At 51.3% G+C, this 27,388-nt stretch overlaps 1 protein-coding gene across 13 annotated transcripts in view; it reads left to right on the forward strand.

The window, feature by feature from the left end:
* EFCAB8 (EF-hand calcium binding domain 8) overlaps positions 1 to 27,388 on the forward strand; it is a 75,569-nt gene that overhangs the window by 18,312 nt on the left and 29,869 nt on the right. For 9 of the 13 annotated variants that reach the window (XM_072800554.1, XM_072800544.1, XM_072800552.1 and 6 more), the window contains 14 exons: positions 3,877 to 3,995; positions 5,408 to 5,511; positions 7,788 to 7,923; positions 11,064 to 11,169; positions 11,391 to 11,475; positions 12,408 to 12,532; positions 14,962 to 15,035; positions 17,436 to 17,566; positions 22,360 to 22,427; positions 22,769 to 22,920; positions 24,269 to 24,406; positions 24,881 to 24,994; positions 26,153 to 26,380; positions 27,299 to 27,369. In XM_072800554.1, coding sequence (XP_072656655.1) covers positions 3,877 to 3,995; positions 5,408 to 5,511; positions 7,788 to 7,923; positions 11,064 to 11,169; positions 11,391 to 11,475; positions 12,408 to 12,532; positions 14,962 to 15,035; positions 17,436 to 17,566; positions 22,360 to 22,427; positions 22,769 to 22,920; positions 24,269 to 24,406; positions 24,881 to 24,994; positions 26,153 to 26,380; positions 27,299 to 27,369 — 1,651 coding nt within the window. Of the gene's footprint in view, positions 1 to 3,876; positions 3,996 to 5,407; positions 5,561 to 7,787; positions 7,924 to 11,063; positions 11,170 to 11,390; positions 11,476 to 12,407; positions 12,533 to 14,961; positions 15,036 to 17,435; positions 17,567 to 22,359; positions 22,428 to 22,768; positions 22,921 to 24,268; positions 24,407 to 24,880; positions 24,995 to 26,152; positions 26,381 to 27,298; positions 27,370 to 27,388 lie in introns of those variants that run through there. The other 4 variants (XM_072800550.1, XM_072800549.1, XM_072800557.1 and 1 more) reach the window with 4 other exon arrangements.

Below are 27,388 nucleotides of genomic sequence, written 5' to 3' on the forward strand. Positions count from 1 at the left end.
AAGTAAATTAAAGAAGGCCCTTTCTGGGTGAGCCGGGGGCATGACCATGCAGTGCTCATGCTTGATCAAGCCTGTGCTCTAGGAAGGCAAGCACTGTAGGGCACACACATACTCCTACCCCTAAATGGCAGAGGGGAGGCTAGGAAACATTTTCTTCATAAATATTTTAAATATTGCATTTATTTAAAAAATACTTACAAGTCTTTGGGGATGCCTGGGTGTCTCAGTGGTTGAGCAACTGCATTTGGCTCAGGTCATGATCTGGGGGTCATGGGATCGAGTCCTGCATCGGGCTCCCCACAGGGAGCCTGCTTCTCCCTCTGTCTCTGCCTCTCTTTCTATGTCTCTCATGAATAAATAAAATCTTAAAAAAACATACTTAAAAGTCTTTTAAAAAAATAGAGATAAATAGTCCATAATCCTACCTCTTGGTGTTACAAAGAAAGAGAAAGGTAAAGTGGGAGTTTCCCAGAAGGGGGAGGGCAGTTCTTAACAGGGGATGGCAGAGGAGAGGTATACTGGGCCTTGCTGCGTTGGGGGAGCAAGGGGTGTCCTGGGGCAAGGCTGGTGGGGAGGTGACCACAGAGGATGGGGTGCACTCGGGTCAGGGGGTGCCCTGAGACCCAGCAGTGGGGCTGACAGGGAGGTGACACATCTAGAGCTGCTAAAGAAAGGGAAGTGTTTTGGCCAGGAGGGGATTGGCTCCTCCCATGACCAGTCACCCTACAGAGGTTGGTGAACAGTATAACGGAGATGAAGGAAGCCTTCTGGTTTCAAATCCTCCTGGTGCCATTGTGTGTTCTTGGGCAAACCACGAAGCCTCTCTGTGCCTCTCTGTCCTTATCTGTAAGATGGGGAGAATGACAGTACCCATCCTCTAGGACCACAGGGTTCTTGTGAGGATTCAGGAGGGAGGGCATTGGAAACCCCCTTCAGGTCTTCAGCCTGGATGACTGGCTGGAGGTGATGCTATTAGCAGAGATGGTGAACACAGGAAAGGCCAGCATGTATTGGAATAAAGATAATAAACCGGATTTTATTTTATTTAGTATTATTTTTAAGATTTTATTTATTCATGAGAGACACACACACACACACACACACACACACACATACACAGAGGGGGAGGTAAACACAAGCAGAGGGAGAAGCAGGCTCCATGCAAGGAGCCTGACGTGGTCTCCAGGATCAGGCTCTGGGCCAAAGGCGGCACTAAACCGCTGAGCCACCGGGCTGCCCTAAACCAGATTTTAAACATGCTGAGTTGAAGGAGCCAGGGGAATGGGAACACTTGGGAACAGTCAGAGACACAGGAGAGGTATTCTCTCCTGAGATGCAGAGATAGGTGAAGAGGTGAGGTCACTCAAGCAGAGAGTCAGAAAAGCAAGGGGACCATGATGAGGAGAGCTGAGGCAAATGCCAAATGACAGGGCAGGGTAGACAGTGGAGCCTGGAGGAGACCGGAGTGACCTGTGGGGTCACTGCTTGAAGGCAGGAGACCCCAAGGGCAAGGAAGGGCACCATGAGATGTGGTCTGATGTCTCTGGTGGCTGAGGAGAGTGGGTGGGCACAAGTAAGGGAATGGTGGGTGGAGGTGCGTCCAATGCTGGGTGCTGAAGGGAACGTGCCAGTGGGGCAGGCAGAAGAAAGAAAGGCAGGAGTGAGGATGGACCTTCATCCCTCAAGGAAAGAAAGGGCCCAGGACCACCCAGGCAGGGGAGAGTTGGCTGTCAGAACACCCCTCTTACCATCTGAGCTGGAAGGGCTGGCAATCAAGCGTTATGAGATTGAGTCCCACATCAAGATCCACACTAGGTGTGGAGCCTGCCTAAGAATCTCTCCCTCTCCCTCTGTACACTCCCCTCTCCTGCTGACCTGTGTTCTCTCTCTCTTAAAAAAAAAAAAAAAAAAAAAAAAAAGGTGAGAGAGCTGGCTAAGCTCAGAGGCGCAGGAAAAAGCGGTTAGAAAGTTCACTTGGAGTGTAATTTAGAAGTAAAATAGGCACTTTTACAGTGAGGCATAATTTACCTCCCATAAAATGCATGGGTATTGGGGCCCAGCTCAAGGAATCACATGCATACATTCATGTAACTACCAGATCAAGTTATAAAACATTTCCTGCCCCCCCAAGAAAGTGTCCTCCTGCCTGATCCTGCTTGTGATCCCCCCTCCCCCCTCAAGGAAGTGATATATCACTTTGAGTGGTTAATTAACCATCTGGCTAGAGGTGGGTGAGAGTTGTTTTTTAGAGGGGAAAGGGGCCCTGCCTGGACCCCACAGTGTATGTTTCCTTTCCAAAATACCTTTGTGTCTATTCTCTTGCAATTTTCAAAAAAGTGTTTGGTAAACTTAATAAAAAATGTATTAAAATAACATGGTGACAAATAATCTATATGACTTCTTAGACAGCCAGCTCCTTTCTTGGGTGAGAAAGGAGCTGGTTGATCCCTGTAGTGCTCTCAAGAGGGATTTGTTCATTCATCGCTACACAAAGGCTCTTTGGCTCCTGGCTCCCTCCCAAGGGAAGACTCTGTGTCATGATGGCCATCTGACTGACACCCAACTCATACATGGAAGGATCAGATTGTGAGGGTCAGCCTCAGGCACCACCCCGTGACCCTGGACACATGACCTCACCTCTGCGTCCCACAGTTTTCTCATGAGTCTCTCTCATTAAATGGTCAGTGTGAATAAACACAGAGAAGCACCCAATATCGTCATGGCCACATCCTAGTGCCAACAGCAAAACTCGGGAACAAGTGTGTGTAGTGTGCCAAGAAACCAGTCACAGAGGGCACAGGCTCATCCTGTACTCGTGGAACTCATGGGCTAGAGCAGTGATGAGGAAAGTTGAGGAGGGGGGCAGTGGAGCTGGGTGCTGGGAGTAGAGGGCCTCCCTAGATAGTTCTCAGGAAGGCTTCCTCGTGAAGGGGCCCAGATGGTGCAAAGGCCTTGAGGTGGGAGTATGCTTGGTGGTGTGAGAAACAGCGTGGGGACATTATGGCTGGAGCCAGGAATGTAGGGGATGGTAGTGGGAGGTGAGGTCTGAGCGGAACCAGAAAATGCACTGCCTTCAGATTGTGGTGAGGGTTCCAGATATTTGGAGGGAACTCTAGAAGCACTTTTTATAGACTATGATTATTAAAAAAAAAATCTACGGGATATTGGCACATTGGCAGACAGATTCCCTTATAGTCACAAAACCCAGTGTGGAGAGAGTATTTTATCCCTACCCTCTGTTCCTCTCCTCTCCAGCTTTGCCTCTAGCCAAAGTTGGCATTTTAATTGCCTTTAAGAGACGCACTTCACCTCTTTATTTGTATATTTGAATTAATTTGTGTCTCTTTTTTTGCCATCATTAGTTTTCTCTTTCTTTCTTTTTCTTTTTTCTTTCTTTTTTGAATTTTCACCAGTTTTTTTTTTTAAGATTTTATTTATTCATGAGAGACACAGAGAGAGAGAGAGAGAGGTAGAGACATAGGCAGAGGGAGAAGAAGGCTCCCCATGGGGAGCCTGATACAGGACTCAATCCTAGGACCCCAGGATTATCTGAAGGCAGATGCTCAACCACTGAGCCATTCAGGCATCCCTCATCAATTTTCTTTGTCTCAGTGCCTGGCCTGTCTTAGAAATGGGATCTGATCTTTTTTTAGTATCCCCTCACCCAGCAGTGCTGTGGGGCCCACACAGTCCTCTGGCGTGAAAGGTGTGCACTGAATCAGGTGGGCTGATTGCTGAACAGATAGAGGAGATTCAAGGGACAGCAAACATTCTCTGTGTCCTCCCTCAGCACCCAGACATCCAAGGGCACCGTGGCTGCTGACAGGCCCAGTGATTTGCCATGGAGTGGATGATGTTTTTTCTTCTCTTTTGAAGCCCTGGACATGAAGACTTTCATTAAGGCCATAAAGAAGATTCTGAGCAATGCGTCAGATGAGATGCTAGAGGCGCTGTTTTTGAAGGTGGACACAGACTGTAATGGCTCCATTACCTGGGTGAGGAGGGTGCCTCTGCTGCCTCAGGTAGCTGGAGGGAGCCTGAGGGATCCAGGTGTGGCTGACCTGTAGAACATGTGGAGGGTTGAAGATGGGGAGGTGGTCAAGCCATCAGAAAGCCTCCTGTGGATTCTGGGGTGCTTGCTGGGTAGAGGGAACCTTTCTAAGACTTCTGTAAGTGGGGCTACTTGCAGCTCATTCTTCTCCTAGGGAATGGGAGGGTGTATGACAAATGTTAGTAACTTTTGCCTGAGGCCTCCCAGCACACAGGGAAGCAGCAAGGGTACCACCCACCTGCCAGGTGGCTCTCCTGCACACCAGCCCCCATTCAGTTCTGGAAGATGCCACAACCACCATAATAGACGGTTTCTGATCACTCAGCCAACAGACAGACCTGTGGCTGTTCAATCCCAAAATGTCAGGGTTCTAGAGCATTACCCCCCTCGATTCTATATGTTCTATGATGAGTAGATATACCATTTAAAAATATGAAATACAGAAGGATACAGCAAAGTGCAAAAAATTAGTCTGACGTATTGACATAGCAATGCTGACAATGATAACTAGCCTTGATGCCAAGCACTGTGCTAAGCACTTTATGTATTATTTTACTTAAACTTTGCAGGAATTGTACAGGGTGGGTGTTGGTATTTGCCTTAATTTGACAGATTGTGAAACTGAGGCATGAAGACGTTAAGAAACTTGCCCAGAGTTACAGAGCTAGTTAGCAGCTGAGCTAGTCTTCAGACCTGAGGAGTTTGCTTCAGGAAGCCTGTGTGTTAACTACTCTGTCATTCCTCCCCCCGGCTCAGGCAAACATGCTGTTTTGTTTTTTTCTTTCATTTCTCTTAATACTCTTTTTATTCTTAATAAACCTGTTTCCAGAATTCTTTGCTATCTACACAATGATCTTAATAACTCCCTCTTTCTTTATAGGTTCACGTGGTGGTCTGTTTTGGCCTTCATGAGGCATCAGTAGATTCTAGAGTTGCCGTAGTTGCCTGGCTTCTGGTCTTTCCCTGCTGTTAACTTGTTATATGAGCTGGGACAACTCATCTCTATTTTTATGGGCTCAGTCCTATTATCCATAAAATGTGGGTGAAAAAAGAGATTCAAACAAGATGCTGGATGTGGAGATGATGCAGACACGTATTTAGCATTACAGAAACGCGTTAAGGAGGGCGGTGCTGCTATGTACTTGTTGCTAGGCCCTTCACACGTCCCAGATCCCAGAACAGCTCAGTTGCTTGGCTACTCTCTTTGGCCAGCCCCAGGAAGCAGCAACCAGAGAGCCCCTTAGAAGAGGCTAGGAAAGATGAGGGAAGAACTGGAAGCCAGGCATGGGTTCCCAAAGCCCAGTGCTCTGATGGCTCAGCCAACACTTTCCTGTCTTGTGTTACTTCCCGAGGCAGCAGGAGTACGTGGATTACGTGATGCGGGAGTTACAGAGAAGGGAGAGGATGAGAACAAGCCAGTACCGCCTGCACTTCCACCTTCCCATGAGGATCATTCCCCTGTAAGGAGTGTTTCCCTGGACTGAAGGGGTGTGTACAAACAAGAACAAGGTAGGGACAGGCTCTGTAGTGAGTGCCCCTCCCTAAATCCCTGAGTCACTCCTTGTGGGGCCACCAGGGGTCTGGCACTCACTTCAGCCACTCAACCCTGTAGGCAAGCCTGAGCATTAAGGTAACCGTGTCCCCACTTTACAGACAAGGAAACAGGTTTGGAGAGGTCAAAATGAAAGTGGTGGGGTTGCCCTGTTTGACTCTCCCTGTCCCTGCAGCATATTCTGCTCCCCCTGCTTGCTTCCTCCCATTGCTGGTGCTAAGTGGGTCTGGGGGTTTCATCCAGAGTGCAGATGGCTCACATGGCAAGGAGTAAAAGCCATCACAGGAAATTGCTCCTGGAGGCTGCAGTGGGCCATAGGTCCCTCCTGGAGCATGTGGCTCTGCCTTTGCCTTGATTTCCTCCTCTCCCTGCCTGCTTGCTCCTCCTCATGGCTCTTCTCCACTGTGCCCTCTGGACCTTCATGTAGTCTCCTTTCTGTGCATGGTTCTGTCTACCCCCACCCCTCTGAACTTCCTAAGAAAAAGCAGCCCTCCAGTGGATTCTGGCCAGTGGCCCAGGCCTGTTCCCGGAGTTCCTTTCCCAGAGATCACTGGGGGTTTGCACACCTCCTGCCAGGTGCAGGCAGCTGAGGCCAGGGAGCCAGGTCCTGTGATCCAATGCTTGGTGGCCTGCAATTGTGGCCTGGTTAGGAGGGGCTGTGGCTGGGTCTGTCCTTGGGACCAGCCCCAGAGCAGGCTGTGGGGAAGACTGTAAACCTGAAGCAGTCTGCCCTGGAGCACCTGGAGATTCAGAGAGATGATATAATGAAAACCAGGAAAGGGCAACTAAAACAATTTTGGTCAATATTTAATTGAGGCCAATATATATGAAAGATGAAGGATTTTATAACCATACATTTTGACCTAAAAACTTCGCTTGACATAGCTGAGCCCTCACAGGTCTTTCTATTATTTCCTTGGAACATTTAGATTTCCAAGGGTGCTTAAAGAGCCAGAACCAAAAATGTCAAGAAGCCTGTTCCTTTCTTGTCCTTTTTATTTGTTCAACCTTCAAACCCGGAGAGCATTTCCAGCTTGGCAGAGAAAATAGCCAAATAATACTCAATTACCTTCATGAAAGGGTCATCTTAAAAGTTGGCTGCTCTTTCCTGATCCTGGGCCAAGATCATTGAACGACCCTCTCTGGGATCTGCTGCAGTCCAGCAGGTGGAGGCGCTGGCCTTCTGGGATAACACCTCCCGAGGGCTCCTCTCACTTTTCATGGCTTTTACCTTTCACCCCTCAGACCTGTGGCCCTGACTTGAGAGGTGGCAGTGGGAGAGGGGAGGGAGGGTAGAGAGAGGAGCCATGTTCAGACATACTGTCACCCTCTCTTCTGCTGAGACTGTTTCGAGGTAGAATTTCACAGTGATGTGGGTTAGCCTTCAGCCACAGGTCACACAGTGTCCACAGTGACATTTGGAAAAGGTTCTGGCTGGAGTAGGGATCGAAGTGCCTACGTTCTAGTTTATGGACAGAACTCCAGGCAAATGCTTCTCCCTGGGTCCCTGTGAAGTGAGGTAACACTACTGGCCCTGGTGGGGCCTGAAGGTGTGGGAACATCAGGTGGGGGAGCATGTGCCATGCTGTGTCCAGAAATCAAAATGGTGCTGCCAGCCAGCTTAGCCAACTTGGAGCAGGAAAGAAACCACTGGAATGCATCACTGTAGCTTGCTGGGAAGGCCACAGGAGCCGTTTCCTATGCTCAGGGCATGGCCTTGTTGATGAGGAGGCAGGTACACGGGGCTCTCTGTTGGATACATTGCCCCTTGTCCACTTTTATCTCATGCTTGCATTATACTCCCTTCTCCGAGTTGCCAGAAACTGTTATCATGAAGTTTTCAGTTGCAAGCCACCCCTCCAGTCACCACCTTCTGTAAGAAGAACTTAAAAGAAGGTTTGCAAAAGACCTCCATTCCCTGCCTCCTCTGACCCCATCCCATCACGAGGAAGTGTACTGGCTGTGTGATGGGAGAAGCCCATGGCTGTGGAACCCTATCTCATACCAGCGGCCTACTGGGGGAGCTTTCTTTCGGCCACAGCTGCTAATGGTAGAAAACTGCTTGGCAGAGTCATGCATCGTGTGCTTGCTAGTGGAGCCCCCCTTGCTTGCTTTGTCTTTCCTCCTCTGTGCTCCTCATTCCGGATTCGTTTGAATCCTTCTCTCTCCTGTCCCCTTCCTCAGGAACCATGGATGCGAGATTGTGAAGGTGCAGTTCTTAACTCAGCGGTTCAAGAAGATGGGGCACCTTCTGACTGTCACCAAGGACGGGATCTTGCAGATCTGGTCTGAATCCTTCTCGCTGCTTAACTCCTTTAGGGTGAGGGGGGCCCACCTGTGGAGCACATATGGGGTGGTCGGAGCACCTTTGCCTTTGTACCCAAATAGTGAAGGTGACCCGGATCCAAAGTGTGCTTATTCTTGGGGTTCCTGGTCTAAGCACCCCGCATGTGCAGTCACTGCTTCTGAGGCCAGGATTCTGGCTTCACTGTGGGACGGAGACCCTTACAGTTCTCTTCTGTAAGCAGGATGACATCTCAAAGTTGCATTCTACTTCGATGTCTAACAGAGACACCTTATACCCATTTTGTCCAAATAGAATGTCACTGGAGCCCTCCCTGGCCGCCAGGCTTCCCTCTCCTGGGCCCCAGGTCATCACCCACCAAGGTTTCTGGGTTAGAGATCAGTTCCCTGACCTTTCCCTGCCACAACGGCTCCATCACCAAGCACCACTGATTTGAATCCTTCCCTGGTACCGGGCAGGAAATCACAGCAGTTGTGAGTGTGGGCTCTGGAGCCCATCTTAGAACCTGACTGTGCCACCTTCCAGCTCTGTGACCTTGGATAGTTAGTATATAGCCCTCCATGCCTCAGTTTCCTCATCTATCAAATGGGGTCATGTAACCCCCTCAGGCTGTTGGGAGGATTTAATGACATAACAATGCCCATATGGCAGTCAGAGTAGGGTAAGGCTCACAGCAAGTACCAGACAAATTCAAGCTGACATCATCATTGTCTTTGTGCGGTCACTTCCTGACCAAAAGCAGTAAGTGAGAAAATGTTCAGGAAAGCTGGCTGTGTACTTAGTGTTGCCAGGCTAGTCCAGAATTGTCCAAAAAATGAAGGCACAGCTCCCCCGAGAAGGAAGGCTTACTGAGAAGGCTGCCAGCAGGAGGAAGGCTTTCATAAGCCTGTGAAACAGCAGTGTTTTGTAGATGCATTGGAGGGGGGGGTGGGGGGGTGGGGCGGGATCTGTATCCCAGGGGGCCAGACGGCTCTGGTTGGTCCCTTTTCAGTTGCCTAGGGAGACAACTCAGGTCCGTGGAGGCCCAGTGACTCTCATGGGTGGACTTGGTAGCCAGGACCAAGGCAGACTCACACCTGAGGTCCCGAGGCTAGGGTTTCTGGCATCCTCCACCCTCTTTTTCTCTGTGCATTTCTTTTGGTATTGAGGGGGCACATTATAGCCTGAACTCCTGGTTGTGGCTGCTACTCGGTCACGTTGGTGCCCCTCAGAGGCCAAGTCTGAGAGAGTTGAGGACAGAGGGAGGCTTCCTGGACGGCCCAGCATTCCTCCTTGAGGGGCTCCTTGGGCAAGTGGTTGTTGGCAGGAGCGATCTAGCAAGCACCTTCCGTGAGCACCCACTGCATGCAGATGGAAAACCCTGGAATCTGGGGGAAGAGGGGCTGGGCTTCGTTTCCCAGCTGTGCGACCTTGGACAAATCACTAGAACTCCTTGGGGCTCTGGGCTTCTCAGAGGAACATGGAGGCAGTGGCCTTACCACCCCCTCTCTTGTGTGTGGGTTAGAGGCCCATTGTCTTCACTGCACAGCCACCAGCACAGGCCTCTATGTTCTTGGTGTCTCTGAGTTGTGATGGAAAGGTCCACTTCCTGCTCCTGCCTCTGCACACCCATCTGGAGGAGCTGCCCTAAAGGTCCCCTTCCTTTCTGTGTCACACTGTACTCTTCTCTGCTTTCTTCAGTTTGGAGTCCGTGGCCTAATTTGGGGAGTAAACTACAAGTTCCTTAGCTGGCCAACCCTACCTCAGCTCTCGTCCTCTCTGACCCTGAGCCTGTTGGGCTGGCCTCCTGTTTCCTTGGCTTCCTCTTTCCCCCAAGCCCGCTACTGCTGACAGGCGTCTCTGTGTGGCCTCCCCTACCTGGAGTGCTGCTCCAATTCTGTCTGCATGGCTGTTATGTGAGCACGGAAAGGCACCTCACAACCTGGCGGGACGATTTCTTGTTCAAGCCACTTGAACCAGGCGACACCTGCAGATGGTAGACAAGATTCAGACAAAACAAAAACAAATACAATGTTATATGTCCCTTGTATCTCAATAAAACTAGGGTGGGGGAAAGATTCAGACCCACAGAGGGACAATGGAAAGTCCATTGCCCAGACCCTAATTCTATCCTGAGAGACAACTGCTATGACCAGTTTTGGGGTGCTTTCCCATGGTTAGCCTGTATGTACATCTCCCACCCCCTCTTTTAAAATATACACATGATAGTGCTGCGTTTTTTTATTTAATGATAGATCCTGGTGACTATTCTCTATGGCAGGTGCACACCTCCCTCATATGTAATGTCTGGGTGGAGATCTGTGGTGTGGATTTATATCAGCTCTCCTTTGCAGTCAGTCCATGGCCTGTTGCTATCCTAGCAGTGTGGCAGGCCCCGTCCTCACACACACTTCTTTGTGAGTATGTGTGAACACATCCATAGATATGGCTTGGAAATAGATCCTGGGATCATAAGCCATGCACATTTAAATCTTTGATGAGTGGGGCACCTAGGTGGCTTAGTTGGTTAAGCCCCTCACTTCAGCTCAGGTCATGATCTGAGGGTCCTGGAACTGAACCCTATGTTGGGGTTGGCTCCATGCCCAGAGGGGAGCCTGCTTCTCCCTCTGCAACCCCCTCCCCCACTTGTCTTCTCTCTCTCAAATAAGTAACTAAAATCTTTTAAAAAATACTTAAAATTTTTAAGTATTTAAAAATTTAAATACTGCAGCCCTGGTGGCGCAGTGGTTTGGCGCTGCCTGCAGCCTGGGGTGTGATCCTGGAGACCCAGAATCGAGTCCCACGTCGGGCTCCCTGCGTGGAACCTGCTTCTCCCTCTGCCTCTCTCTCTCTCTCTCTGTCTATGAATAAATAAATAAAATCTTAAAAAAATAAAAATAAATGTTAAAAAATACTTAAAACTTTGTCATATGGCTCTAAAAAGGGTTTGTAAGGATGAGTGTTGTTTAAGCCCATTTTACAGATGTGGAAACTGAGACTCAGGTTAGGGAACTTACCCAAGGCCCCATTGGTAGTTGGAAGGGGCGCTGGGCTCCATACCAGGTTTATGGCTGGCTCCAGGCCCTTGGGTGGCAGGAGAGGGTTCATGGGATCCTGGTGTGTTCTGCTAGCCAAGCCTCTCTGGCCCAGATCTCCTCTGCCTTTCCTCTGGCCAGCTTAACCAGATCCATCAGCCCTATAACCAGCAGATGTGGGTCACTGATATGGTGTGTCTCCATAACATGAACCTGATTGCGATTGCATCAACTGACCAGAAAATAGGTGAGTCCTTGACAGCTCCCTAGGCCTGCTCTTGGCCATTGGAGGGCACGTACTTGCACTTGGAGAGAGACCTGTCACCAAGCCAACTACGGGCATGGGTTAGAGTCCTCTGGGGGTACTGCAGCTGGGAAGCAGATGATGCATGTTGTCACCAGAGACCCCCAAGACTTGGGACATGGGCTTGGGTTCCATGCATGCCTCCCTTTCTGTCTCTTCCCCAGAGTTCTTTGATATTACCAACCATAATTGTGCCCGGGCCTTCACCTTCATTGATCTGGACAGCTGTGTCCTGACCATGGACTATTGGTGAGTCTCAGGGGAGATTGGTACAGTCTTGGCAGCCACATCACCCAGCAGCGTTGGGACTCCCAGAAAGACTCTTTGGAAACAGCCCAGGAAGGGTTCCCACCCAGTGTGCCTATGTCCTCTTTACCAAACTGACTCTCCTAGGAGGTCACTTGGTCATTGGTCCCTCTCTCTCCCATGACCTGACCAAGTCAGCCATCAAATCCTGGCAGAAACTTGTCCCTCTAGGGCCAAGGACTCTGGGAATAGCACATCCATCGGTAAGGGTGAGTTGATAATGAGCATCTGGAAGACCAGGGTTTCATTTGTTTTGGTTTTATTTACTTATTTATTTTTAAAAATATTTTATTTATTTATTCATGAGAGGCAGAGAGAGAGGCAGAGACATAGGCAAAGGGAGAAGCAGGCTCCCCATGGGGAGCCCTATGCAGGACTCAATCCTAGGATCCCCAGGTCATGACCTGAGCCGAAGGCAGAGCTCAACCACTGAGCCACCAGCTGCTCCCATTTGTTTTGGCTTATTTATTTTTTAATTTTTTAAAAGATTTTATTTATTCATAGACACAGAGAGAGAGAGACAGAGACAGAGACACAGGCAGAGGGAGAAGCAGGCTCCATGCAGGGAGCCTGACGTGGGACTCTATCCAGGGTCTCCAGGATCACACCCTGGGCTGCAGGCGGCGCTAAACCGCTGTGCCACCGGGGCTGCCCATGTTTTGGTTTAAAAAAAATTCATGATTGCTTTTGGACCTGGTTCCCCGATGATCTGGATCAGGGTGTTTAGGCCCATGTTTGTCAGCTGGTGAGGGCAAGGCTGGAAAGTTGTGCGGGAACTGCTCTGGCTCCCGGGTGGAGGAAGGTTGTTGGAGACTGGGAGCGTGGAGGGTTGTAGCTGGTGCACCCAAGCTGGCCTCTGTCTCCCCTTCCCTCAGGTCCGACTATCACAGAGGTGTATTCTGCTACGGGGACACCAAAGGCAATGTCATTGTCTTCACCTCTGACAATGTGACCCACGGGCTGTTCAACCCTCGAATCCTTCCCAGGACCTCCAAATGGGGTAGCTAAGATGCTGGGGAACTGGGGGAGGGGGAGGAGATGGCTCTGGGCCCAGGAGCACTTCTTTCTCCTGTCTCTCAGTGCAGGAGCCCCTGGCCTCTTCAGAAGCCCAGGCAGCAGTTTACCCATATGCTCAGCTTAGAGTGGCCTGGGGGACAGGGGGTGGTAAGGTTACAGAGGAGCCAGAGGGGGCTCAGGAAAAAGGCAAGCTCTCTGAAGGTGAGAGGTGACATGGTTGAGGGTGAGGGTGAGGAGGGGAGAAGCTTCAGGGCCCACTCCATTCCAGCAAGAAAGAATTTGTGCCAGCTGTGTGATCCTGGGGAAGTCGCTCACCCACTCTGGGTCTTGGGATGACAGCACTATCTATCTCCATGGTGGTGAGGAGGGTTCTGCTCTCCTTGTGGGGAGGGGGCACTGCCTTTGTGCGCGTGGGTGGGAGTGCTCCGTGAGGCCCAAGGGAGAGGCTGGTTCAACGTGGATATAAACATGCATAAGCACAGTGACATTTCTGGAACACTTGTGTGCTGAGTGCTTTGGGCACATCACCCCCACCCATGGCCAGGAGGGAGCTGCTGCTGTTACAGCCCATTAAGAGGAGAGGAAGGGTACTTTAGGAGGTGAAGCACTTGCATAGGCCCCACAGGGTAAGCCGCCTGATGAAGCAGGCAGTCTGCCCCAGAGTCTGAACCTTAGCTCCTCGCTGGGCTGTACCCCAGGGTACTGTTCGGGGCTGCTCTGCCAAGGGCACTAGATCCCAGCTCTGGGGCCTGGGGCTCTCGGGGCCTTGGCTGAGCTGGACCGCATCTAGAACCGAGACTTTGGTGTATACTGTCAGGTCTCTAGGTTGCATCACATCCATCTCGAGGAGGCCCTGGGCTACCAGGGGACCCAGCCCATGGGGACACTGACTCCCCTTCTATCCAGGACGCCAGAGCAGCCCCTTTGACTTCCAGTCAGAGTTTCTGAGCAGGACACTCTCCAGGGGTTCCCAGGCCTTGGTGATACCTCCTGCCAAGCTTGACAGGGCAACATTCCCCCCGACTGGCTGGATGGAATATGGATCCAGCCCCGGACACAGCAGTGGGCTGGCACCCGGTACATTCCTGCCTCATCAGCCTCTGCCCCTGGTGCTTGCCCTGACCCAACCAGGTTGGCTGCCTGGCTGTGGTCATGCTGCACCGCCCTGGGAATTGGCATGGGAGGTGGTGGTGGTCTTGGAGCTGAGTGTTAGACAGGAGATTGGAGCAGGTACAAAGGAAGCTGGAGTGTAGGATGGGAGTCCTTCCATGCCACATGCTGCCTGAAGGCTGCTATACACACCAAGGGGGCCATCAGTGTGCTGACTTAGGAGGAGCTGGACAGACCAGCTCTGTGTGACCTGAAGCCAGTTGCTTAACCTCTCTGTACCTCAGTTCCCTTATTAAACAAGGATGAGCATCCTCAATTCATGGCTTTTCTATAAGGTGGAAGGAGAGCCTGCAGGGTAAGGCATGCAGTAAGGACACAGTGACTACCTCCTCTGACCTCCCGGGGCTCAACCAGCCTCATGGGAGAAGCAGACAGGCAAACCTGCCTGCAGGCAGCCCGGCTAAGCTTCCTCCCTCCTGCACCCACAGAGCCTGCCCCACTTCAGCAACATTCCACCCCTTGGGGCTTCCTTTCCAAGCTTCTTCCTGCCCCTACAAGGTGGGGCTGGTGAGTTTGCAGCAGTGAAATGCTTGTCACAAGCCCCCAGGCCCCTGTTTCTTTATTCCATTTTACCTGGGAGTTTCTAAGACTTGAGCCCAGACTGTCTCAGTCCTGATCAACCTCTTTAAGCCCGCTCTGCAGGTTGACCTATACTTGTCCCTGTCACTGCTGGCTCTGTCCATTTCAACCCTTCCCGCTTGCACCGGGGGCCTTTCCTTGGAGGATCCTGGGCCTGTCCGTTGGCCATGAGTGGTTTCTTAGGTGCTTAGGGCGGTTGTTCCAGGCATGCTTGCTGGATGCTTCTCTTGGAACGTGTCTTTGCTGGACAAGGTGGGGCGTATGTTTTGAAGTGTGATAGTAAACTTCCAGATGATCCTTTTGAGAACAAATAGAGCCTAGGGTCTCAGTTTGTTCTCCACTCTAGTAGAGTTGGAGCTCCTTAAATGAGAATCAACTTGTGTAGATCACAGTACACAGGGGAGAGTGAGGAGCCCGAGATATGGGACCAGCTTTGTGCACACTGGCAGAGGAGCTCTGGGCAGCAGTGCTTATCTGCCTGGGTCTGTGTTCTGGGTGTCAAGTTCCCCCCACTCAACCCACCAGAACACGGTGAAGCTTGAACGAGCATTTGAATGGAAAAGACTTTTGAGACATACAGGAGCTGCAAACCAACTCAAGGTGTCCTCTGGGGTTTTGCTGCCAGGCAAAGGCAGGGTGGACCTTGGTCTTCTCTCCTATCAGATCACTGGACCAAAGTTTCTACACGGAAGCTTCTAAATGAGAAGTCTCCTTTGTACAGGAGTTATTGGCTAAAGGTAAGTTGTATCTTTGCTTGGCCCCTTACCATGGTAGTTATGTGGACATACACACACCCTTCAAAAATCAATACAGAAAAAGGATTTGCCCCCTGGGTTCAGTCTTAGGACATGGGGCTTGGTCACTGTGAGGGAGGGAGGCAGCTGTTGGATCCTGTGGCTCTCTCTGCAGAGAACATAGATATCCTTGGCATGGCTTGTCTCTCTCCCCACCTCGGTTGCTCCAGCCTGGTCCTGGCAGACTCCACCTCTCTGTTTCCTGGATAGCTGCAGTGGGTTGTCCCTTGTGGCTGGTTCTGCACTTCCCTTTTCCATGCAGTGCTTCTCTCCCTCCATTCAGCAGCCAGAGGAATCATGAGCTAGAACCAGCCTTGTTACTCCTTTGCTCAACCGCACCCTCCACCCCTCACCACTGCCGCCCCAGTAGCTTCTCATTGTGTTCAAACAGGATCTCCAGTGCTTACTGTGACCATCAGGATGTGAAGTGATCCGACCCCTGGCCTGTTGCCCATTTTGCTTCTTCGTATTTGCACCACCGCAGAATGCAAGTGACCTTGCTGGTCTCTCTGAACACGCCAAGCCTTTCCCACCTCAAGGCCTTGTTACAGTCTATCCTTCAGCTGCTGTGCTCTTCTCTGGGTCCCTGCACCCCCCTTTCTCTGCTTCCTCCGGGGCCCTCAGCAGCCAGCCTGGACCAGGCCTGTGTCCCTCCACGCAGCAGCGCTTCTAGGATTCTGACACCAATACCCAAGTGCTTTTCCCATACCACCATGCAGTTCTTGGACTTCAGCTGGGTGACCTCCAATTCAGCTCAGTTCTGACACTGTCTACCTGGAGATAGCATCAGAGCCTACAGGTTGAGGGGTGTCCCACAAGACTGCCCTTCTGCCTCGCAGGCCAGTCACACGTTCAGGATGTCACCTGGGCTTCTGACCCATTGGTCATAGATCAGAGGTTTGCATGAGCCTCTCTTTGGGTTTGATTAACTTGGTAGAGTGGCTCACAGAACTCAGGGAAATGTTTTACTCACGAGATCGCTGGTTTATTATAAAAGGAAACAACTCAGAACAGCCAGATGGAAGAGATGTGTAGGGCAAGGTATGGGGAAGGGGGGACAGAGCTTCCCTGCCCTCTCTGGGTACAGGGCTCGCCCCTCCACATGTTCACCAGCCTGAGGCTCTCTGCACTCTGTCCTTTTGGGTTTTTAGGAGTGGCATTACATAGGAACGGCTGATTAAATCATTGTCCATTGGCAGTCAATTCAATGTCTAGCTCCTCTTCTCTCCCGGGTCAGGAGGGTGGGACTGAAAGGTCGAACCCTCCAATCTCATGGTCGGTTCCCCTGGCAACCAGTCCTCATCCTCAGGGACTTTCCAAAAGTCACCTCATTAATGTCAACTCAGGTGTGGTCAAAAGAGTTTGTTATGAATATTAAGATACCTTTGTCTCATCACTAGGAAATTTCAAGGGTTTTAGGAGCTCTGTGCCAGAAATGGGCATGAAGACCAAATATATATATATTCCTTACTGTAAATCACACTATCACAGCTTACCAACCTCCCAACTTTGTATCGTCCACCTATTGCTTCCTTGTCCGGTCACCCTCATGGGAGTGGCAGCTCCTAAGGACGGGCACTTAGGGTCTCCCTGGGACCCTCTCGGGTACAGAAGCATAGAAGCTGGCACATATTGTATGAGTACCTTCTTTTCCATCTTCTGTAGGAATCTCATCTTGGGCTTGGTTTTCCACCCCAGGTACATGTCCCATGTTCTGTTAGGTGCCCTGGATTCGGTGTCTTCACTGTGATAGACCCTCGGTGAGGCAGTGCATGCAAAATCTAGCTCAGTGCCTAACAACCTCCTCCACGCTTGTCTTGAAAAGGAGACTCCCTGGATTGGGAGGCCAAGCACAGGGCTAAACCGCAGAGCCGGAGCTAGAGAATTGAGAGCCTATGCAGTCAGGCCACCTCCTTTATTGCTGGGCCTCAGCCTTTTGTTGCTCAAGTTGTACCAGAACACATTCACACATCAGGTCCTGAAGCACAGTGGGCAGCAGTGGGCAGGGAAGCACCTGCTCCCCCATGGTGGGGCTCCCTGTGGATAAGAGGGACTGTGGCCCTGACTGACTCCAATCCATCCTTTCTCCTGTGTGGGATGGGGTGACAGGCAGTGATGTCACATGGGCCTGACCTTGCCTGTCCTCTAACTTATAAACAAGAGTTCACATGCTAGCAGACTTGGCGCTTTTCACCTATCTCACTGACAAGTGATGGGTCAGGACTGGGCTGGGACCGGGAGTGGGGGGGCATGTCGCTGTGTTAGAACTGTGATCACTAGAGAGCATTAGACATGCTGACCTCCTGGCCTTGCCAGCCTCTACCGCTGCCACTCTCTTTCTAGGCTCTCCATCCCAACTGGTGCCAACAGGTCAAGTTCATTCCTCAGCTGAACACAGTGGCCTCCTGTTCGGCCATTGAGAAGTCCTCTCTGGTGCTAATAGCATTGCCATCTAAAGCCCCAGAGAGCCCCAAGTAAGGAGCACCTCTCTCTGGGCTGGAGTTGGGAGGGGGAGCATTTAGGAGAGGGGGGATGTGATGGTACAGTGACGGAGGCTCTGGCTTCATCTGAGCCACATGTGGCCACCCCTGCTGAGAGTGGGCCCACCTCCAGGACAGCAGCATCCTGTGGATCTCGGTGGGTCCGAGGAAGCAGCAGTTGTCCTGTGGGCCAACAGTGTGGTATGGTGGTTCACACCTGGGCTCTGCAGTCTTTTCTTTTTTTAAATTAAGATATAATTGACATATAACATTGTATTAGTTTCAGATGTGCTATATAATGATTTGGTTGGTATTTGTATATATTGGGAAATAATCACCACAATAATAGTTAACAACCATCCGCACACAGTTACATTTTCTTTTCCTGTGACAAGAACTTTTACAGAGTCTGGTTTTAATCATCACCACCAGCAGCAAAAATATAACAAGCCTCTTTTATCTACCAATACATACGTAAGTAAAACTCAGCACAGAAGCTGGCACATAGTGTAAAGCAGGCAGTCAGAAAAGTATTTTCTGGATGGAGGAATGAATGTAAGTTGCTTTATGTCTGTGCCCCTCAATGTCCTCGTCTGTAGAAGGGGGTGATAGCAGTGTTTCTTTCCCTTATCCCAGGGCTTACTTGAGTGACTGCTGTTTGTGGTATATGGTCAATAATTGGCAGCATTTACTCTTTGGAGATGGTTCTAATCTCTTTCCTTTATTCCGAGTTCCTCTACCACAAGATGGATTTTTTTCCATCTTTCCTCCTTGCTTCCCTCCCTTCCCTCCCTTTCCTTCCATCCCTCCTTCCCTCTCTCCTTCCTTCCTTGCCTCCCTCCCTTCCTTCTGTTCCTCCTTCCTTCCTTCAATCTGTCCTCCTTCCCTCCCTTCTTCCTTCCATCTGTCTTCCCTCCCTCCCTCCTTCCTTACTTGTCAGTGATTAGTCACACTAGTAAGTCCATGTACATGGGTTGACTCTGTAAAAAATAAAACATAAATAAAGCTCAAGCCTTCTTGCCCAATCCCCACTGTCTCACTCTGTTCTCAAGTGTCTTACTTCTATCATTTTCATGTGTACCTTTTTAAAAGTTATTTTTAAATTTTTTGGGGCACCTGGGTGGCTCTGTCATCGGTTAAACATCTGCCTTTGGCTCGGATCATGATCCACAGGGTCTTGGGATGGAGCCCTGCTCAGCTGAGAGCCTGCTTCTCCCTCTTGCTCTGTTGCTCACCCTGCTGGTGTGCTTGCTGTCTCTTGTGTGCTCTCTGTCTCTCTCTCTCCTCCCCCCACCCCTTCTCTCTCTCTCTCTGTCATAAAATCTTTAAAGAAAACAAAATTATTTTGATTTATTTATTTGTTTTAGAGAGAGAGGATGGGCAAGGGCAGAGGGAAAGGGAGAGAGAGAAGCTTAAGCAGGTTCCACATCAATGCAAGGCTCAATCTCATGACCCCAAGATCATGATCTGAGCTGAAATCAAGAGTCTGATGCTTAACGACTGAGCCACCCGGGTGCCTCTTATGTGTATCTTTCACTGTGCATTTCACAGTAGATATTTTCTCCTGAGGAATTCCCGCCCCCCCCCCCCTTGCCTTTGCTGTTTTCCTGTTTTCCTCCTGAGGCAGGTCTTTACCCCCTGGGCCCTTTGGGTCTGTGACATTTTGTTCCTGGGCAGGTTGAACCGTGAGCTGCACCCCGTCTTCTCTGGAGAGCAGCAGGAGATTGGATGCCTGTGTTGGGGGAGCAGCTGAATGAGACACAGCAGGACGACTGAGGCCATTTTGGCCCTGTCTCTGTCTGTTCCTTCCTGCCCTGGTTGTTTTCCAGAGGGAAATTCAATCCTGGGACGATAGGGCTAATTCATTCCAACTCCTCGTTTTACAGATCGGAAACTTGAGACTCGGGGGTGGGGTGGGGGGAGGAAGTGCCTGTGTTAGAGCAAAGGTTTGAATCGGGGAGCCTCATGGTTACCCAGAGTGCTCTGCACACATCCCCCTGCCAAGCCCTGGCACCAGTTGCTGGTTGGAGGGGGCCCCAGTGAAGGCCTGATGTAGTGAGGGAGCTTCAGCCTTGGCTTCTGTGCCTTGGGTGAGGCTGTGTGCTGCGATTTTACTTGGAGTTGATTTGCAGCAGGGCTCATGTCTTTGACTTTGATACCTCACGTCTGTGATATGTGTTTCATTGAGCTTCTTGTTTTATTTATGTATTGGGTCTCAGTGGCAGGTGGTTATCACAGGATCACCTCCTCCTGGCCATGAGGGTCTCCATTATCTGTCCCTGCTGCTCTCCTCATCTCACCTCTTCTACCTTCCTACTCCAGCCACACTGGTCAGCCACCTTGTGGTTTGGGCACGCTCAACTTCAGTTGTCCTGTGGGCCAACAGTGCCTTTGAATTGTTCCTTCCTGCCTGGTATGCCCTTGTTTCTTATTTGTTTTTACTTTTTAAACATTCTCATTACTAAAATTTTAAACACAGAGAAGTAGAGAAAATACTATAATACTTTAATGTCACTAGTACTGAGTCCAAGTTAATCTTCCCCCAGTTGACTCAAGCATATTTTTTTATAATTATGTTGTAAGAAATATAAACAAGTCTTTAGGTTTGGAGTACAGGAATGGCATGGTCTGATGTGCAGGAGCATCCTTCTGGCTGTTCGGCTGCAAGTGGAGTGGTCAGGTGCTGAGACGGGGGACCCCAGTGATGACGCCATTGTAACAATTCAGGCCACCTATGCTGATGGCCTGGAATCACCCAGTGGGGTGGAGATGGAGGGATTTGAGATGCATTTGGGGGACAGGTTGGAGAATGTATTTATACACATGCAAGCACGCATGCCCTTGGGGTTGTCTGCACGCAGTACACTTGCCAGCTGGCACCACTGACTGCTTGCTGCCCTCTAGTGCCAGGCCAGGACCTCTCAGCGCAGCCTCCATGGGTGGGGTCTGGCATTGTCACCCCAAACTCTGCCTCTAGAGTCAGACTCAGCCTCCAAGGCACTGTGGGCCTGAGAGCTTAGCTCCCTGGCAGCCAGCCCGAGCTAAATTTTCAGGCGCTTGCAGCCAGCAGTGAATCTGAGCAGAGGAGCAGGGTGGAGTTGTAGGAAACCTGTGCTGGGTGTGTGGACTGACTTATAGTATGTCCCCTGCTTTCCCCCTCTTCTCTTACTTCTGCCCCCACCACCAAGTCAAAGCCACCTGAACTGCTTGCCATGGCCTTCTTCTCTCTGACCTTCTGGTCCCTTCTCTGCACAGCAGCCATCTGCATACTGGTCCCCTAAAGCGACCCTGTCAAAGCAACCTGTTTATTTCCCTGCAGGACCTGCCACAATCTGTAAATGTCCGTCTCCTTTTCTCTCTGTTTATTTACTTTTCCTGCTGTTTCTCTCTGGAAGGAAAACTCCATGAAGGCAGGGACATCTCATTTATGCCCCTGGTAATCTGGAAGGGTGTAGATGCCAGGAAATCTTTGTTGCATGAGTGAGTGAATCAGCCTGAAGTAATTCCTAGTGACATTTTGGTGACCATTCTTCCAGAAGATTTCTCTGTGCATAGATGCATGGAAGGAGATGTATCTAGTTTGACAATAAATGAAATACATGTGTTTGATGTGTTCCTCTTGAAGTTTCAGTTTTTCGAGGAATCCTTCTTGTAATGGAAGGGAGAGCAGATTTGCAGTGGGAGCGTGACTGGAGGTTGAGAGACCTGCTGGGAGGCTGATGCAGACATGAAGGGGGCCTGACCTGAGCAAAGGCCAGGGCCCTGGTGGGACAAGGGCAATGAGGGTTGGGCTTAGCTGGATAATGGGAATGCTGGCGAGGGAGCCTCCAGGATGACCCCAGGCAACCAGGTTAGGCCCCCAGGGAGTGGCAGAGGAGCCAGTTCAGGGGCAATTCAGTGGAGGGCATACTGCATTAGAGGGCTGGGGAACCCTACAATGAGGGCCTCTGAATTGAGTTTTGAAGGGTAAATTTGAGTAGAAGGAGCTGACAGGTCAGGATGTATGGATAAGAGGGAACAGCATGTGCAAAGGCACAGAGCTTCCAGTACTCTTAAGCCTGACCTTCCTAAAACCCCTGCCTGGGTCACCCTGGCCCTTCTGAGCCCCATTTGGATGTACCTATTCCTTCCAGATGGAAAGATGCACCTATTCTTTTCCTGGACCACTGGTGACTGAGCCCCCTGCCTCTTCCTGCCATGCCCACCCTGGGTCTGAATCTAGATGCCCCATGCCTTTCTGCTTTCCGTATTCTCACTGTGGCATAGGGCTGATGACACTCTCTAGGGTTATGGGAGGAGTCCAGGTGATGCACGAGACAGCACCCAGCACAGAAACCAGCACAGAACAGCCAGGGGCACAGCACCTGGGAACTTCCCCTCCTCTGGCCCTTCTTTTTAAAAAGTTCGTATCATAGGTAGGAGGACGCATATCTCAGTATGGTTGAAGTGAGGATTAAGAGCACCCTTGGGATGAGGCAGATGTATTATAGTTGTCAGGAGTTGCTGCTGCTTTGGGGGTGCTCTCACCTACAGGGGAGAGGTGGGCATCTCCTCCATGGGCTTCTGGTTTTGGGCTGAGCTCCACGGCGGCCGCCCTGCCTCTGGTGCTCAGCCCTGACCCTTCTCCGGCTGCCCTGCTTGGGTGATGCTTCTCTCCCTGAGTGGAAACGTAATGGCTTCTCCCTGGCCTCCCTGTGGCCCTGACTCCAGCTCCTCTCACTCCAGCCTCGCAGGCTTCCCTGTGGCCCTCCATCCCAGCCTCCAGCCCGACCCCTTTGTTGTTGTAGGTTTTCAGTGCTGAACTTAAGAAAAGGGATTCTTTGCTTCGATTACTGCCCAGACAAGAACTTAGTGGGTAAGCGATCTTCATATTCTGCAGAAGCCGCTGCAGAAGGTGAAGGCTGCCAGGGTCATGGGGATGAATAGAGCTGAGGAGGGGGCCCTGCAGTATCCAGCCTCTGTCCGGGCTCCGCTCCTGCCACTCTGGTCCCTGCCCGTAGGTAGGTGCCTGGGGCAGTGTGGTGACATGGGCTCTGCTTGGCATGATGGTATAGGCTGTGGGGGAAGGAGCAGCAAAGGGGCAGGTTAGAACCCTAACTCCCCACCTGCCACACTTGCTTGGGGCTCAAGGCCCGGTCCTAGGAGAAGGTCCCAGCACCCACCCCCTAGTGGTTGACACCCATGTTTTGACCTCAGTGACTGGTGGCTATGACCCCCTCATCCGCCTGTGGAACCCCTTCTTCTCAAAAAAGCCTGTGTGGATGATGAAGGGGCATCAGACTTCCGTGACGCACATCCTCGTGAACAGCAAGAACAGCAGCATCCTCCTCAGCATCTCCAAGGACAAGGTGCTGCTCTCTGGAGCCGGGCTCTCCCACTCCCACTGGCTCCTGTTCCCGGCAGAGGCGCTGGCCCCTGGGTAATAATGCAGTTCGGCCAAGCCAGACGCTGGTGTTGGCAGCAGCCTGTAGCCCAGGCGGGTGGTGTGACCTCCTGGCCCCAGGAGGTCCTGGCCTAGGCACAGAGGGAGCTTCCCCAGGTGGAGTCCTGCACCCCACTGTGAGCGGTCCAGCAGAGCTGGGTTCCCATAGAACCCAGACTGGCTTCTTACCCCGTGGGCCTTTTCTGAGCCTCAGTCCCTTCATCCACAGGATGGGGGTTGAGAGGTTTAGAGGAGAACTGGGCGGTAAAGCAGCAGTGTCGCGTCTGGCACATAGGAGGTATACAATACGTGTGAGGCACTCCCCTGCCCTCCCCCTTCCCCCAGACCCAAACTCGCACCTCAGCTTTCCTGGTGACCCTTCTCCGGCTGCCCTTGCTCTCAGGGCCTGACTAGACCTTCTCTCAGTGCCTGGGGCTTCCAAGTTCAGGGCCTGTCACTTTGCTCATAGGCATTGATTGGTTCAGGGTACCACCCCATCTGCTGGGCTGCTCGAGTGTTCTGGCCAACGTGGTGATGCAGGCCAACAGCTCAAGGTTCGCTCCTTCAGGGCACATTTTTGTGTCTTTTGGGACTCAGTAGGTTGAAAGTTGTCAGGACCCTTAGGTCACTGATTGCCATGTTCCCTGACACAGCACACACTTGCTATTATCTGGAACTTTCCTGGTAGCCCCAAGAATTGGGCGTCATGGCCTTTGCTGCAGGAGCCGAGGCTGGAGGGGTGGGGGACCGGGATGGGCTGGCCCAAATCCTCACAGTAATGATAGGCAGAGGCAGGGTATGGATCAGAGTCTGGTCGATTCCAGTCCAGGCCGTTCCCTGCTTACTGCTGATGTTTCCAAGCAATGAGCATCCTGGAGGGACTTCAACTTGGGCTGAACTCAAGGAGGCTGCAACTCTGTTGGTAGCCACTGTGTGCTATGGCTAGCTTTAGTTGAGGTAGGCTGCAGGAGGAGCCTATGAGGGTCTGCAGGGGCTCATGCTGTCTTGCGTGGTCTTCGTCCTCAGGCATCGAGAGGCAGCTGCTCCAGGAGGAGGCCCTGGGGGAAGGCTCTGAATAGGGGATGCCTCAGTTTCCTCTCTGAGTATAAGAAGAGCATCTCTATTGTACGGTTGGGACGTGTGCAGTAGGCATATGTCGAAGTTCTTATGCCAGGTGCCACTGGCCCTACTCACATCCTAAGGCATCAGGTGCCCTCTGCATCCCTGAGCACCCACTCTTAGCCTCTTTGCCTGTTTCTCACCACCTTCCCTAGAATATCCGTGTGTGGGACATGCAGGACTACATATGCCTCCAGTCCTTTTCCGGGAAGCTTTTTGCCCTGGGAAACTGCCCCATCACCAGTGTCTACTTCCACAAGAATGAAGACAGTCTCATCTGTAGCACCTTTTCAGTGAGTGCTGTGTGCGAGGGAGCAAGCCCCTGCTCCTGGGCAGGAGCAGGGAGTGTATTAATTAGACATTGCCTCATCCCTCAAGGAACCTAGGAGGTAGAAGAAGAACAGAGAATGTCAGAAGAAAATCCTCCATATTGTGATGGAGATTTATGTCAGGTGCTTCTCAGAGCGCAGAGATCCTTAGCCTAGCTTTAGGCAGGGCTTGGTCAGAGAAGGCTCACTGGAGGAGGGGTCACCAGATTGAGGCTGTAAGCTTCCCAGAAGTTATGAGGGTACCTTGGATTTCCATGGAGTAGGGTTGAGAGGTATCAGTAAGCAGGCTGACAAACCAAGAGGCCTCGCTGGGGTCAGGTCCATGCGCAGTCAGGATGTCTTGATGTTGCAATTTATTGGAAGTTTTTCCCCTGGGGCCAGTCATTGGGGGCGAGCTCTTCCAACTGCCCAGCTGTCTGCCCCTCTCCTCACCTACAGATTGGGATCCTAAAAGGGTACTTGGAGACTGAGGGGCCTGGGAAACCAAGGGAGAGGACCACAACTTATAGCACACCCCTGTGCGCTGTTCTCTACAGCAAGATTTTTAAGCAGGTGAGTAGGCTGGGGCTGGTGGTCTCTCAGGTTGACAGGAGTGCCGGGTGACATAGGGCAGGACTCAGACCTCCCGATGTGTCCAGAGCTGCATCTAAGGAGCAGTCAGCACAGTGGCAGGGTGGGGGTAGGATTTATAGCTTTGAAGGTGGTGTGGGGCAGTGGCCTATGGATGAGAAGCAGCCCTGCAGAGGGGTCAGCGGCATGAGGTGGGGTGGGAGCTCCACCACTTGGCCAGAGGATCACCTTACTCCTCTGAGCCTGTGTGCTCCTGCCCCTGCCTCAGCTCAGTGCTGGACACACAGTCTTCTGTACACAGAGGGTGAGAGGGAGCACCGGGTAAGGGCTGGTGTGAGATTCTCAGTGTGGGTGCTGTTCCTGGATGTCATTAAACAGGAAAGCCCCAGTCCAGGGAAGATCGGCACCCTGGTCCTGAGTAGAGATCTCTGGGTGGGGTGGAACAACCGAGTACATGGTATGGTCCCAGAGGGGGCTCCCCTTCCCTCTTCCCACTTCCATGGGGACCCCTTTTCTGGCCTGGGCTCTGGGCAGGACAGGCTGTATCTGCTGCGGGGTGGCACGAGGCCATTTACCTCTCTGCTCTCCTCTCTCAGGCCTGCTCCTGGCACCACCATCCTGCATACCTTAGGGATCTGGGATGCTTTCAAACACTTAAAATCCCCAGCTTTTCTAGATTATTCTCAGGAGGGTTGGTCTGAAATAGGCCCACCTGTTCCTGTTGCACTGACGTGGAGTGGCCTTCCCTTGTTCTCAAGTTTCTTTCTTGGGGACAATGAGTGGCTTTCCTATTGTCACCGCCACCCCAGTATTAATGATGCTTCAGTAAATATCTTTTCTGAAGTAGAGATTATTTTCTATGGAGATTCTGATAAATGCCATTTCTGAGTTAAAGGGGATTTCACCAATATGGTTACTTCTAAAAGAGTTGCGCCAGCTGACACTGGCCTCTGCTAAAGAGCCGAGGAAGGCCTGTCTTCGAGGGCTCTTCTGGCAGCAGAAAGGCCCCAGATGCCTGTCCTCAAAGTGCTTGGTGGGGAGGTGGGGGACTGGGCTAGTTCCAGTCACGACAGGTGGACGCCACCATCAGGAGTGAGGATGCTCTCACTCTAGGAGCCCCGGCTGTGTGCTCCCCCGCAGGTGGTAAGCGGCTGCCTGAGCAGCTTGGTGAGTGTGTGGGAGATCAAGACAGGCAAGAGGATGATGGAGTTCTCTGTGACTGGCGACCAGCAAGTGGAGCTGACCACCATGTGCCTGGATGAATCCGAGCGGTGCCTGCTCACGGGTTTGCGCGACGGCACCATAAAGATGTGGAACTACACTGTGGGTGAATGCCTGCTGACCTTCCCCAACCCGGACCAGCTGGAGGTCCGTCTGGTCTGTCAGCCGGGGCCAGGGGTGCTGTGTGAGAAGTGAGGCACAGCTCTCAAGGCTCTAGGCCTCCCTTGAAGGCTGTGACCATACACTGCTTGGCTTCAGGCTTTCCTGAGCCTTTGTGTTCTCCCCTATAAAGTGAAGATAGCCAACAGTGCCTGGCTTTATTAAGGATGAGTGCTAGCTACTCTTGTCCTTTCAGTTTGTTAGCAAGCCTTACCCCGGGTATGAGAGCTTCAGATGGGATTTTTTTTTCTTTTTTAAAGATTTTATTTATTTATTCATGAGAGACACACAGAGAGAGGTGGAGACATAGGCAGAGGGAGAAGCAGGCTCCGTGCAGCCCAATTCGGGACATGATACCAGGACCCCCGGGACCATGCCCTGAACTGAAGGCAGATGCTCAACCATTGAGCCATCCTGAATGGCATTTCTAGCAGTGGGGCCAGGTGAACCACATACTCACTCCTTTTTGGGAAATGTCTGAGAGCATCATAGGGATGTGTGTCTGTGGGGGTGGCTCAAAGCAAAGCCTATAGTTCCACTTTGGACCTAAGCCCCTTACTAACTCTTATGAAAGTCCTTTAACCAACTCCAAAGGAGCCCTTGGCCAAGTTGCTAGGGATCTGAGTACTGGTCCAGGTCCTATCACTTAGTTATTTGACCTTCTAGGTCAGTAGGTATCTGCATATTAAGTGGACATGGATACCTACCCTCTCTTCCTCCTCCAAGTCTATCAAATGGGATATTGTGAGCACATTCTGAAAAATATATGGTGGTATCGCTTCTAGGGAACTCTTATCATTATGGAGAGGTTTGACTTCTTGCTTGGTATGATTAGGAAGACATGCGGGACCCAGAGCCATTTCCTCTGAGGTGCCTTAGGGCTCTGTTTTCTTTCATCTTCACTAGATTAGCGGGATTGTCCATATGAACAAAGTGTTCTACGTGACTGGATGGAGTAAGAGAATCACCTGTTTCATGTGAGTAGCAAGGGCAGCT

Source organism: Canis lupus, chromosome 26 (assembly GCF_048164855.1).
Source record: "Canis lupus baileyi chromosome 26, mCanLup2.hap1, whole genome shotgun sequence".
Taxonomy (NCBI): domain Eukaryota; kingdom Metazoa; phylum Chordata; class Mammalia; order Carnivora; family Canidae; genus Canis; species Canis lupus.